This window comes from Ammospiza nelsoni, chromosome 5 (assembly GCF_027579445.1).
Source record: "Ammospiza nelsoni isolate bAmmNel1 chromosome 5, bAmmNel1.pri, whole genome shotgun sequence".
Lineage (NCBI taxonomy): Eukaryota > Metazoa > Chordata > Aves > Passeriformes > Passerellidae > Ammospiza > Ammospiza nelsoni.
The window spans coordinates 58568891-58583259 of NC_080637.1; the positions used below are offsets into that span (position 1 = coordinate 58568891).

Consider the following 14369-nt stretch of genomic DNA (forward strand, 5'->3'; position numbering starts at 1 on the left):
GGTGGGTTCCAGCCCTCCCCTGCAAGGCCCTTCCAGAGGAGCACAGCCTCTCCTACTGCAAGGGTAAAAGGTTAACCCTGCATAAAAAGATTGTGAGACTTCTGTGAGAAAACACTGCAATTCATGCCTCTTTTTGTCAAAAATGGCTGGGCTGTTTTTGCAGAGACATTTCAAATGTTTATGAAAGCTGATAGCAAAAAAAAAAAAAAAGAAATACCCACAAAAACTTGAAGCCTGGCAAAATTAGAAACAGCTGAAACTACATCCACCTGTAGGAAGAGTTAGCTCACCTTACACATACCAGCTGTACTTCTCTTCCATTTTCCAGTTCTCCAAGTATTTCTTATATATCTGGGATGTGCTGGGAGGTACAGTGCTGTGGAGTGACGCAGCCTGGCAGCAGATGTGCCTGCTTGTGGCACAGGATCAGGCCACCTCTAAAGTCCTGCCTCAGCAAAGCCCTACCAAGGAAAAAGGGACCCACACTGTGGCATCACCTGGGATCACCCTCCACCTTCTGCAGGGCCAGCAGGCATCCCAAAGCAGCTGGCAGGTGACAGCCAGGCCAGTCTTTTACTCCAGGGACTTTGTGAGGAAATCAGCCAGCAGCTCCATTTTCTACTCATTGCATGACTGCATAACAGCCCTTAAAACAAGACTGTGAAAGCTGCCTTGGGTTTAAAACTGAGGGATAAAGCTTGCAAGCCACAGACTGCAATAGAGGCAGCTCCTTTGGATGGTTTTCAATTGCCAGCAACTCCACTAAATTAACCTTACTGGCACTGGCAGGAGCAGAGCTACAAGTATCAGGGGAATTCACAGACAGAGAGCCCAGAAAAAAAAATAAAGGTAGGAATTAATCTTTCTCATAGTAAAAGACAAATTGACCCAAAATCTGAGATGTGCAGAGCAAGCGTGGTACTAGCACATTCATTGACCTGGTTGGGCCCAAGGGTAGGTACTCTCTTGAAAATGGAACTTGTGGAAATGGGCCCCCTTGTACAAGCTGTGTAATTCTTGGGCTGCCTCTTTTCTAAGTCACAAGAAAGCTTTTGAGACTGTTCTTAAAAATAAGATCCAGATCTTGTTTCACTTCTGTTGCAATGGTAGCTTTTTTACTTTACATCAACAGACTCCCTAGCCCCTCCAATCAAGCAGAAAGCTCGTTTTAAAATCAAAGATGCAAAATGCCATTTACGGCCTCGCAGTAAAGAAAAAACCAAAGATTCTGGGAAGCAGGCTGTTTCAGGTAGGTGGTTTCTTCCAGCATGCAAACAGCACTTTAATTTTTTTTTTTGTTTGCTTTCTTGTTCATTTGCATGTTTTGTTTTCATGCTGCAGATAGGGAAAAAATCAACCTATTTGGTCTGAATTTAAGTTAAGGCCAAGGTTCCCACTGTGGCTGAACAGTGACTTGGGTTTGGATCTTGGGTGCTGAAAATCTCACCAGTTGCTTTGAAAAATCTTTGTTCAAAAGTACATGAGTTGGGAATGAAGCTGATCCTTTTTCTGGCCTTGTAATGGCACAAATACCCTGAGACAAAAAGCTGTGACTAATGCAAAGTTATGTGAAACCATGTCAGTTTGGTTTGGTTTGGTTTGGTTTTCCCAAATGAGGTTTTTAAAAGAAAAGAAAAGCTATTACTTGTTTGGTTTATGCTGGATTAGTAACCTATTGTAGCACCAAAGACAACCCCTAAGAAGGAAGGTTATTATGAAAATCTGATGTTTCACAGCCTTAGATCTTTTGTTATGAAAGAGTGAGTAGTTACAATGTTAGAAAAAATATTTATAAGATTTAGGTGTCATTAACAAAAATGTGGCATTAAAAAAGTCAAATTGCTACTTAACTTAGCAGCTTACTCCAAACATCTACTGGCCATGCATTCTTTGTTATGAATTTGTCTTACCACCACTTCCACTAGCAAGTGAGAAATCTTACTTGAGCCCTGAACAGAGAAGAGTAAAAATACCTATTTTTTTAAAAAGTGAATAGTTTAAAGATTTTATTTTTAAAATTTAGATCCATATTTAATCTTTACCCTGCAATCTACACTTTTGTATCTCTCATTTTAGAACTATTGACTTGAGTCTTAGTCATCAAGATGCTTACCTTGTGAATAAGATGTGATCATCAGACTCATTTTTAAAGTCATAGAAGTCAAATTTTTTGGTCCATACAATCACTATGGGAATGTGTTTCTTGGATGGATCTCCTTGTCCTTTGCTTGCTTTGCTTTGTGTTTGTTATGTCATCTGAACCTCTGAGTCTAACAATAAGATTACATAGTTTACCACACCCTTGGAATGAAATCCTTCTAGTGTCTTGATTGCTACTAACTTCTCTGTCTCCCCCTGACCTGGAAGGTTCATCACTTGTGGCAAACTACAATTCTTGCTCAGATAAAACCTTCCAATACATGTTCATAACCTCACAATCAAAGCCTTTCAAAGCCTTTGCTATCTGATGACTGTCACTTCTGAAAGAGATGGAATGCCCACTGATAGAGTACCAGGCCTGACATTCTCATAGATTTATGAAATTGACTCCCTTGCTTTGTTCAGCCATCAAATATAGTTTATAGTATTTGCTGATTTAAAATAATTTCTGTAAAGAGCTTTCTAATCATTATGCAGAAAAGGACTGGGCAGTTTTAGGCATTGGAGGCATCACTGTGCAGCTGATCATCACCAGGCTGTGCTTTTGCCTTCTGCATTCATAGCAAAATGAGCAATCCCAGCACTGCCCAGAGAAGGAGGTGTCTCACAAGACACAGGAAATGTTATGCAGCCTGTCGCTGCCTTCATGATAACCCAGTGAGATATCACTTGTTAGCCTGTCACGTGCTACTTTGCCGCTTGATTTCTTCCCTGTGTTTCTTCTCTCGTGCAAAGGAGGTCAGTTCCCATGCACAGACAACTGCCAGGTGACCTTTGTGAACCTCAAGTGCGATTCCTCCAAGAAAAAACGCCGAGGCCGCAAGTCGCCATCAAAAGAAGTGTCCCATATCACTGCAGAGTTTGAAGTGGAGATGAAGTCTGAAGAAGTCTCAGGTTTGTGAAGGATTCGTCTGTGGAGAGAAATCAGAATTTAGTTCCTCAGGGTGTTATTAAAATGTCTTTGATGTTATTTCATCAAGCTGCCATGAACACCTTTTAGCACAACACCTTGTTCAACAACCTCTCCAAACTCAAAGTTTCAGAGCTTTAATTGAAAAGAGCCAGGGATGAAATTAAGCCAAAGGAACAAAAACTGAACCTGCATCAAAATTCCTTCAAGGCCTTGAGTTAAGACATGTGCTTTAATCCAGTGTGATTTCTTTAAACAGCAGAAGTGCTAATCGATGTACAGAGAACATAAAGATTAGGTAGAAGTTCTGCAAAAATGATGATAAAAATATCCTCCAAAATATAAGTTACTGAATATTTACTCTGTGAAGCAGAGAGTTTTATCACATAGTTGAAAAATTCATTTTTCTTACCGAACTTTGGAATAAAAGTAATTTCTTCAAGTTATAAATGAGATGGAATATTATGTTCTAAATTCCAGCCAAAGAAAATGTGGACTGAATCCTATAAGGATGTCAGTCCTCAAAGGCAGATTTCTTTACCTTGAGGGGCACCTCATTAGCCAAGTGATTCAAACAGCAGTTGTGCCTGAAAACACCTTTCTTTTTGTCACTAACACAAAGGTGTTTTGGTCAGAGAAGTGGCAGGAGTTCCTAATCAACTGAGGAAAGCATGGGCAGAGAAAATTCAGGAGCATTAATGGTGGCAGACTGAACACACCTGAAGGAGAGCACATTAGGACTGATGCTTTCTGCAGCACTCAGTGTGCACTTGCAGTCCATGGAACTGCTCCATGGACCTCAGGATACTGTCCTGTCCCTTTGAAAGGCCTGATGTTGAATACAGGGAGCTGCTGCTTCAATTTATATGGACCAGACAGTGAAACAAACAGAGATGTCATAGTGCAATGCAGGCTAAACTTTTTGTTAAGCACCTCTTTAAAACATGAATCTCAATTGCTTCTAGTTTTGTTATCATTTCCCATCTAGACACCTGTAACATTGACTGTGTTCGGAAAAGGATGGAGCAGAAGCTGCAAACTGCAATCAAAACATTGAGGAAATCTATTAATAAACAGCAATTTTACATTCAGTTTTCTGGGACAGAATATGAAGTGGCTCAGAAGCCAGCTAAAGCTACTGAAGGGCATGAAGCGTGCAGTACAGGGCAAGTACTGCAGGATGGAAAGTGTGGTAAGTCCAAAGAGCTTGAATATTGAGTAATATCCCCCCAAATCAAGCAGTCTGAAATTACCTTTTCCATGGTGAACTCAGGAGGAAATCTCTGAGATTATGATTTAGAATTTAATGATCAGTGTTACTCCGCATATATGCATGGACTATGGATGGTTCATAAGACTCTGAAGGGAATTCATTAAATGGTTGTAGGAAAACAGAAGTGTAAATATGGATACATTCCCATGCTGTCAGGTGGTAGATATCAAAACCTGCCACAAGACAATGTTGGCAGTTAGTTCCCAGTTGCTCCCATCTTATAAAAATATATTTACATGTATTTACATTTATTTATATTTATATGTATTTACAATTTGGTAAAACAATAATATGATGTTTGCCTAGTTGCTGTGTATTTACTTTTACATCACCAGTGTCAGTCTCCTTGCCATTAAACAATCCGTGATCCATGGATATGTTGTATTTCATGCTCAAGAGGTCCAGTTAAAAAAAAAGTACAAAAATCTATTTCATGCAAAATACCTAATTCCTTTAAGCCTTTTCCCATGTTATCAGGCTCTAGTGCTTTGCTGGGGACAGTGTGCTAATGCAAATTTATTAATGGCAGTTCTCAGCACTGCAAGCTTTCTAATCACTTACAGACATCTTTTCAAAATCAGCATACCTATTTTTCCAGCTTTTGAGATACCAAGTGATTTACAAGCCAAAAGAGGTCCCATCTGATAGGTGCTTCCAGTGAGTGGGTTCAGAAGTAGTTGTCATCATATGGGAAGAGTGATATAGAAACTGTATTTGAAAGGTTGTCACTATCAGTATCTAGAAACTGGACATTATCTAGACATTTTAACCACCCCTTCCCAGCAGAGAAAAATGCAGTTATGTGCCCTGTTGAAGCCAGAAAAGCGCGTGTATTCATGTCTGTATTTAGGATGCTGTACAATTGGGGTATTTGAGTGGCAAGAGACAGAAATTATTACAGAAATTATTACAGGGAATACATTGCCAATGGAGAAATCTCTAGAACTGATCTCAGGGGACAGACTTTTTGTTGTCATCTGCTATAAAACCAACTTGTAACTGCACCTGTTATAAATTAAAAGCTCACACTTCCCACACTTTATGCAGCACTGCTTTGATACTCTTTCAAGACTGCATCCACCTTTATTAACACACATGTGTGATAAACACCTGAGTGCACTACAAAGCCATTTAATAGTTTAAGCATTAGAAGCAGGACCTCACCCTGATAAAATTAACCTAAACCCCAGTGGAGATGGGTCTGTTTACATCCGAATCCTGGACTGACACATGCAAAACATGTGCCATCATAATCATGGAGCCAAAGACATCCACCTCCTCTAAATGTTCGATATTAGGGCGAATAACGTGATCAAAGTGAACATCCTTATGTAGGCTCCCCCTTGTTTCCTCAGTTACCTGCAGCACGGGCACCTTCTATAGCGGAGAACACAAGCAGTGCGTCCCGTGCTCGCCAGGAACCTACCAGGACACAGAAGGCCAGCTCACCTGTGAGCCTTGCCCCAGCAACGATGGCCAGGGAGTGGCGGGCGCCCACAATGTCTCGGAATGTGGAGGCAAGTTGAACTTGATCATAAAAGCTTTAGGTGTTGCCACACACACGCCCTGTGAGGCAAGGAGGCTGAAAGAGGAGAGAGCCTGCCACAGTTGTGGCTTGTAAAGGTAATAGAAGAAATCTCTGTGCACTTACAAATGGATGGTTTGGCTCAGCCCATCCGTTCCTATTGCTGACCAGACAATGGGATCTGCTGCAGCAGTGTGAGTTATGGGATGGAAATGAGCAAGCCAAGCAAAGCACTTTGTGCTTCACCTCAGGTATGGAAATGCCTTGACTTGTTAGGACTCATCAATGTGTTGTGAGCCAAAGGGATGGGTTGCTTTGGACTGGTATTGGTGAGTCTAATAATGAACCTGCTCATTTAGTGTTTTGCATGAGACGCAGCTTACTTGCTCTAATTAGCAGCAATTATCAATTTGAGATAGTTATCCTGTAGGGATCTGTAACCCAGACTCAGAACCAATGATTGCAATTTTCAGCGCTGCTTGAATGCACTGTAACTTTGTGATGCAGCATCTCTGATTCAGCTTCATGATTTATAAACTAAATTATAATGATGATAATACCTGATGCTTCTACTGTAACTTGATCAGTCTAAGTTTTAAGATACAACTGTTTATTTTCTTTACCTCATTTCATTACAGAATATCAGAATCTAGTTTATAACAGATACATTATGTGACTTTGAAATAAATCTGTCCTATCTGCTACACAAGTTCTAACTTGAAAACTCATCCATGTAATTTACATTACCGAGTTCTTCAAGGATATCTAAAGAGAACACATGGCAAATATCACTTGAGAAACTGATACTTTTTCCCATCTACTGAATAAAAAATAACTGCAGTGTCATCAGTCCAAACACATGATAGATTTTGCTGATTTGCTGTATGAAGGAATTATCAGACAACAAATTTGAAACACCTGTGCATTTTTGCTGTGCTGATTTGTTTTTATCCATAACACAAGAAAAGCATATCAAAATACAGTCTGAGTTCATAAAGATTGTCTATGGCATCCTGACAAAAGCAGCAAAACAACTAGAAGAAAAATACTTTTGTTTCAAGGCTTACATTGGAATTATTGTTCTGTACAACAACAAAAAAAACCCTTCTGATTATTTTTGCAAAGGGGATTTATTCATTTGATCTGACAGTAACCATTTATTAATGTTTATTGTCAGATCAAAATAGTCTGTTTTTCTGCTCAGCTCTCCCCTTTTCCTCTGGAAGTGGCAAAAAAGAACATACTTTGGACTTCATGAATTTCCCTGTCAAAGATTTTATCAAAATTTGTGTCAGCACATGTGGCTTTGTTAGAAACTCTGTACTGTCTGTACTCACTGCCAGTAATCAATAGTATTTTTGCATCCTATCTCCCAGAGCAGAAATGCCTGTGCAGTAACCCATAAACTTTCACTGAAATCCTCACCTCTAAATGTGAGGAATGTACAGTCCACATGTCAGAGATTCTAAGTGCCTGTTGTGCAGAAATCACTTGTAGCTGCAAGTGAATTCCATGCTGCAATGAGTTGCCCCTGCCTGAACACCAGGCACCCGCCAAAGCTGATCCCTCACTGCCTTCCTCAGCTGGAGAGGGGAGAGACAGGATTAATGGTCATGACTTAAGGGCAGGGAGAGACTCCTCACCAAATATCAAACAGACTTGAATTGGGAAAATTCAGTGAATTCATAAAATAAAATATCTCCTAAAAAGACCTCTTCCACACCCCTCCTTCCTTCCCAGCTCGACCTCCTCCCACCCAGCAGTGCAGGGAGATGGGAATGAGGATTATGGTCAGTTCATCACGCTGATGATGTTCCTGCTGCTGCTCCAGCATAGGGCCCCTCCAACAGGAGACCTCATTAACTTCCCAATGTGACTCCATCTCATGGGACAGAGTTCTCCAAGTCACTTTTCCAGAGTCCTTCAGGCACAGCCTGCTCCAGCATGGGTCCCCCACAAGGGTCACAAATCCCACAAGGAAACATGTTCCAGTCTAGCTTCCAGTAACCAGTTGGACCAGGCCAGTTATAACAGTTTTGCTCCTAATAACAAGAGCAAAATTGTCCTCAAATTAGTAACATCATAATATTTCTCTGAGGTCTGTGTTACTACAGCCAGTTTGTACAGTCATATTTCAGCCAGCTGGGATGGGAGCTCAAGGAGATCCTGGAGATCCTGACCCCACAGGTGTCCATAGGAGTTTGGATTTGTGGGGACAGAACTTGGACTTGGCTTTCACTCAGGAGCTCTAGTTCATCCTCAGTCATGCCAAGTACCCAAAATACTGAATGCCCCAAACATTTCCCAGCAAGTATCAGGGTTGTTATGAGACTGCAACAGTACCTAGAGCTCTCAAAACTTTCTTAATTTCAAGCCAGTTGTTTCTGTCTGCTGTTCAGTTCTCAGGGAAGCTAAATTATAAAATACTGGCATTAGGCAACCTCAGGGAATATGTAGCATCTCACAGTGCTGGTGTCCCAGTCTGGAGTGGGGTGAAGATACACATTCATGCCACAGTCTTGAAAAACCTGACATCCTGGTTCTCAGGTTCACAGAGGAAAGTACTCAAGCTAGCAAGAGCCAAGCCAAACATGCTTATCAGAAACTGCCTGGAGAGTGAGTTTGGAAACTTCTGTCAGTAGACTGATTCACAAAGCAATTTGCTTTACACAAATCTCTGTTTCCTGGCAGAGGAGCACCTGACAAGCACTAGTTTTCACAGCTATGTGAAAAGCTGCTGGTGTTAGGTATTCTCCTAGACAAGGTGCTGGACTGCTACCATCCCATCTGGTAAATAAACCCCATGATCCACTGTCCACATCTCTAACTTGGAGGTACAAAAACTTGCTTGATAGGCATGATTCAGTTCCATTTCTTCCTATAAAGTGCTTTTGAAATACTGAGATGAAAGATTTGGTGAAAGTACAAAATATTCTAATGAAATCCGAGTAGACCTCTTTCTAGAAAAAAAAAATCCAAACAGAATCATAGTTGCCAAAAAGCATATTATGAAACTGGTTCTATTACTGGTGGGGATTTTAGGAAGAAGATACAGGAACAATACAAAATATTCATGTAAGATTAGAATTTGATCTGCAGCTGTCCTGATGTCACATGATTAAGTGAAAGAAAGCCTTGCTAACTACTTGTGGGTTTTATACTTCATCCAGAAATGTCAACACACTAATAGAGATGATCATTTTCAATTTCTAGGGCAGTGTTCTCCTGGGCACTACTCTTCAGATGGTTTTAAACCTTGTACAGTCTGTCCTCTTGGTACGTATCAGCCTGAACCAGGAAGGACCCTCTGCTTTCCCTGTGGCGGTGGGCTTGTGACCAAATACGAAGGTGCTGTTTCCTTTCAAGACTGTGAAACCAAAGGTGAATTCAAAATCCTTCCACAATTCATCTTGCTACTTCTGGGCCTTTGGTTTATTATCATCGGTGCCAAGGGGCTCTTGAAGGCTCCAAAAAAAACATTGTTGCTGCATGGGCGTGTGATTAAATGAGATGGTCAAGAGATCTGTAAACTGGGAGTGGTCTCCTGGGGTTGTGCAGGCTGAACAGGATTTATGGTTTTCTCTGGAATTTACCACAGGCAGGCAGGGGGTCAGCACTGCTATTGGTAAGGGAATCGGCCCCACTGTGTGGCAAAAAATAACACAAAATTGGATTAGACAATGCTTTAGCTTTCATGTCTTGTGTATTTTTATTTACTGTATCACAAAAACTAAACAGTACAAAAGTTATACCAAGTTAAGGATTACTCATGGGCTAGGCAGAAACTGTAAGGGTGCAACGCATTCTGTATTCCATAATGTCAACTTCCAGTGCCAATGCTGAAGAAGGAATCTGCCCAAATGCATTTTGGTTTAGTTGTCTTGTTGAGGTGGATTTACATCCATTTCCATTTATTACAAATATATTAAATACAGTGAGAGATACATATCACACATTTCTAGTTCATATGGGTTTTGCTCTGGGTTTTAGTTGGAAGATTCTTTATACTGGGAAATACAGGGAGCTAGTGTCTTTTCTGCTTTTTATGGCCTAGTAAGTATGTTGCAGACCAGGTATGTCCACCCAGGGCAGAGGAAATCTCTCTGCACTGGAGGTTGCTACTTTTTGAAAATAATACACCTCCTACCCTGCAGTTCACTGTTCTCCTGGACACTACTACAACTCCACAACACACAGATGTATCCGGTGCCCTGTGGGAACATACCAGCCTGAGTTTGGTCAGAACTACTGCATCACCTGCCCTGGCAACACCAGTACAGATTTTGATGGCTCCACCAATGTCACACATTGCAAAAGTAAGTCACATTTGTATCAGTGACATGGAGAGTGTCTTTGGATCTGAACTGCAGCTCAAAGGTCGCGTCTGTCAGGCTGGACTTCAGATTTGTATTTCCTAGTTACCAAATATCTGCTGCCAGAGGGAATAGTAAAAGTTGGGAAAGTACCACTTGAGGCACATGAGTGTTTTAGATTTAATATGATTTCACAGAGTTCCAGCTACAAGTTAAAACTACAGAGCCTTTAGTTTCCCATATCCAGTAAGTTGTGTAACAATGATGCATATTTCTCTGTGTCTCTGTAGAGCAGAATATCTTCTATCAGAGTAACTGCCATTTTAGAATAATTGTAAGATGTGGTCATGTACACTGCAATTGCCAGGTATCACTTCGCTTATGATAGTGAGATCTTCTTAGAGGCTTTTTTGCGGTACTCAGCCTCCTATCTTAAAAATTTTAAATGTCCCCAACGATTTCAGTACAGTTTTATTTGATCCTTTGTGAATGACTGATTATTTTAGGCAAGCATTTTTTTTCATCTCTACCGTGCTAATTTAAGAGAATGTTCCTATAGTAATTAAGCAATGTTATCTAACTAACTATTCATGTGCAGATCTCCTGTAAGTTTTTAGTCTGATTATGTGCCATGTGTTTTATAAGCCCTTCGTAATTTCTAATGTCATTTGAGTAAGCTATATATTTGTATGGAATTTGAAGAAGTTTGCTGATTTTCATGTAAAATAAAACCACCCTTGTTACTCTGCTGTCTTAGGTCATCTCAGTTTTCAAGCCAGTTTCTGACCTTGCATACTATTTGGGGGTTGAATTAAACAAAATATTTAAACATATATCTGATTTTATGTGCATGAGTAGACCTGGGGAGATCAAACTTAAGTAACTTGTGCCAAATTCAACATGAATTTTGAAAACTCAGAAAGAAAACCTGATCCCTCAGTGGAGATCCTTTATTAAGTGGTTTAATCTAAGATGAAGCAAGGTAGATCTGTAATTAAGTAAGGCCAGCTGTTGGGACCAGCACTCTCATTCAACTAAAGCAAATTAAAAACTAAGTAAGTTAAAGCAGAATATCTTCTGCATATCAGCACAGTGTCCATAGTAACCACAACTGGATCATGTTTATTTACCTGCATTTCTCAAACAAAGTTAAACCAGCCTGGATGAAGCATTGAATCACTTCGTGCACTGGAGATTAAGGTTTTGCAATCAGCTGGAGCAACCTCGTGGATCAAATATTCCTTTAAAGCTGGAGAATGCATGCATTTCTAAAGCCACAAGGAGGAGTTTAGACTTGCTCATGACAGATCCAGAAAAACACCTTAGATGAATTTAACTAGCACAAATACTAATTTATATTTCTCCCCAGACCAGCACTGTGGAGGAGAACTGGGGGACTACACTGGCTACATTGAATCACCCAACTATCCTGGAGACTACCCAGCTAATGTGGAATGCATTTGGAATATAAATCCACCCCCAAAGAGAAGAATACTCATCGTAGTACCTGAGATATTTCTCCCAATTGAAGATGAATGTGGCGATGTTTTAGTAATGAGAAAAAGTGGTAAGCTGCCAGACATGGGTTATATTTTCTGCAAACTGATGGAGTGAATAGTTCAGATTGAAGGGATGACTGTCTTCAGTGTAGCTAGTGTTTCTAAAAGGTTAAATTTAATTTTAATTTTTTTTATTGGTAGAGTTCTAACTTGCTTTAATTGTTAGTGTTCTAACAATTAATATCACACCAATAGCAGTTATTGCTGTGATATTAATTGCTCAAGTTTATTGTCTGAATCAAAAAGCAGTTAATGGGCTTATGTCTGGCCCAGTTACCACATGAGATAAATCACTGCCATTCTAGAAATTAACAATGATAAATTATATTTGGAGAGCTATCTCTTCTATCTGTACAAACTGTGCTCTCACTTATCTTTTATAAATATATATTTATATGCTGCAGTTATTGCTAAATCTGGGCAGTGTGTTGGTACAACTGACACCCTCAAAAAATCCAAAGTTATCCTGCTTTTCTGTGGATCGGAGGGGGTGCATTGTGTCTTTGATTATTAATTTAACTCAACAACTTCTAAAGTTAAGATCCCGATGAAATGCACTCCTCTTTTGCATTGGAGGATGTGTGCATCCTTCTGGTGATTTTTTGCTATATATTTTTTGCTAAGAAGCACCAAACCTGAAAGACAATTGTTCAAAGGGAGTTTTTGTTCAAAACAGTGTATTTACTCATAAAAATGGTATATTTTATTTGCTAGAACAATTTTCACAATTTTTTATCCCTAAGGGCCTGTATTGACATCTCTGTATATCAGAAAGAAGACATCTGGTCACTATAGATGGAAGGAAATTATACCTGTGCAGATGAGCTTTTTTAAAAGCAAACACTATAACAAAACACATCAGTTGTCCTTCTGACCCCAAAGTGAGGTTCCGACAGTGCCCAGAGCCAGTCACATCAGGGTAAAGTTACACTTCAGATTTGCCCTTAGTGAAGCTGTGCTGGCTGTCACCAACCACCTCCTCACATCCAGGTTAACTCTTCTGTGGATCACTGACTCTGCAGGCTGTGACAGTCTTTTCTTCAAAATTACCATGCCAAACATTACTTTCTGGTTTTATTGTGTTTCTGTTTATAAGTGGTTTGTTGCTATCAGATGAATTCCCCAAACTGGCCATGTGAGGGGCTGGCTACCATGTCTGCCTGGCATGCAGCTCACTTGTCCTCACCTGTCTGGGACAAGCATATGGGCACTCTGGGATACAATGCTAGAGTAGTAAAAAAAAATTAATATTGACAGTAGTTTTAAACATCAAAAATTATACCTCTGTGGAAAAACCTACTTCTCTTTATAGGCAAATAAGGACAACAACTGTTCTGTCACAAAAAGCTTCTGCTGTCAGGACACTTCAGCTGAGAAGTGTCTTGTCAATTTGACATGCCTAACCCCTAGATGAGGAAGGGTGCAAAAATTGTTATATAAAGAACATTATTTAACTTTATTTCTAGCTTCTCCTACTTCAATTACTACGTATGAAACATGTCAGACCTATGAGAGACCTATTGCATTTACCTCAAGATCAAGGAAACTCTGGATTCAGTTCAAGTCAAATGAAGGAAACAGTGGCAAAGGATTTCAGGTTCCCTATGTGACTTATGATGGTGAGAATGGAATTGGTTTTCATCTTTGTGTTATAGCTGAATTACAGAAAATTTTCGCTTAGAATCTCTCTCACACTGCTTGCAGAGATAGAAGAATGAGGAAAAACTTTATGTACCTCCTTTAATTTTAGTTGCAGACTTTGAAATGACATGCATAAAACATATATAATGTTTGAAAAATTCTGTTTCTTCATCTCTAGAGTGGAGATAATACACCATTATTATTTGGAGGGAGTAGTTTTTTGAGGATGTAAGTATTTATAGCAATAATTCAAAACCACTCTTATAACGAAATAGAGAATTTTAAGGTGATTAAATTAGAATACAGCAATCTTTGAGACACTGAATAATTAACTGGATGCAAAATTTCTGAGATCTGTCTTCAAAAGGAGGTCTAGCTCATGTCTGACTATTGCCCTCCCAAAGGATGTCACAATCACTCACCTGATCTTTATTTTTCAGAGGATTACCAACAACTAATAGAAGACATTGTTCGAGATGGCCGATTATATGCATCAGAAAACCATCAAGAAATCTTAAAGGTAAGAAATTTCTGCTTTCTTTGAAGCCAACCAAGAATTCCTTTTCCTAAGCATTTTCCTAAAATAGATCTCAATACCTTGATACAGTCATATTTAAAGCTCAAGTGTGACCCCAAATTCAATTCTCTGTGTTCTTAGATTTATGCTGGTATTTGAAGCAGCCCAAAATCAAGTAACTAAGCTGGGCTCAGAACATGCTTATGTCCTTTGTGGAAACAGGAACTAAATGAGATATATGTTAATATGATTAATAAGATTGTATGTTCAAAAAATTAGTCTGCCAAGAATGAAGGACCTATTGTTTGAAGAGCCTTCTTCAGCCTCAGTCTGGCATTTAAATGTTTAAATTACTCATTAAGTTTGCTGTGCATTAAAAAATGTATTTACCAAAATCACTATCTTGCCTCAATAAGAAATAGTTTTCCAAAGATACAAGCAACACCTGTAATTACTAATTAATTAAAACTG

The 14369-nt window shown here is 39.5% G+C and overlaps 1 protein-coding gene across 1 annotated transcript in view; it reads left to right on the plus strand.

Moving 5' to 3' along the window:
* Positions 1–14369, plus strand: part of SCUBE1 (signal peptide, CUB domain and EGF like domain containing 1) — a 194894-nt gene that overhangs the window by 173355 nt on the left and 7170 nt on the right. Inside the window, exons 14-22 of the mRNA XM_059472548.1 lie at positions 1133–1249; positions 2896–3054; positions 4059–4262; positions 5699–5860; positions 9082–9249; positions 10023–10184; positions 11551–11748; positions 13207–13359; positions 13822–13901. Coding sequence (XP_059328531.1) covers positions 1133–1249; positions 2896–3054; positions 4059–4262; positions 5699–5860; positions 9082–9249; positions 10023–10184; positions 11551–11748; positions 13207–13359; positions 13822–13901 — 1403 coding nt within the window. The remainder of the gene's footprint in view (positions 1–1132; positions 1250–2895; positions 3055–4058; positions 4263–5698; positions 5861–9081; positions 9250–10022; positions 10185–11550; positions 11749–13206; positions 13360–13821; positions 13902–14369) is intronic.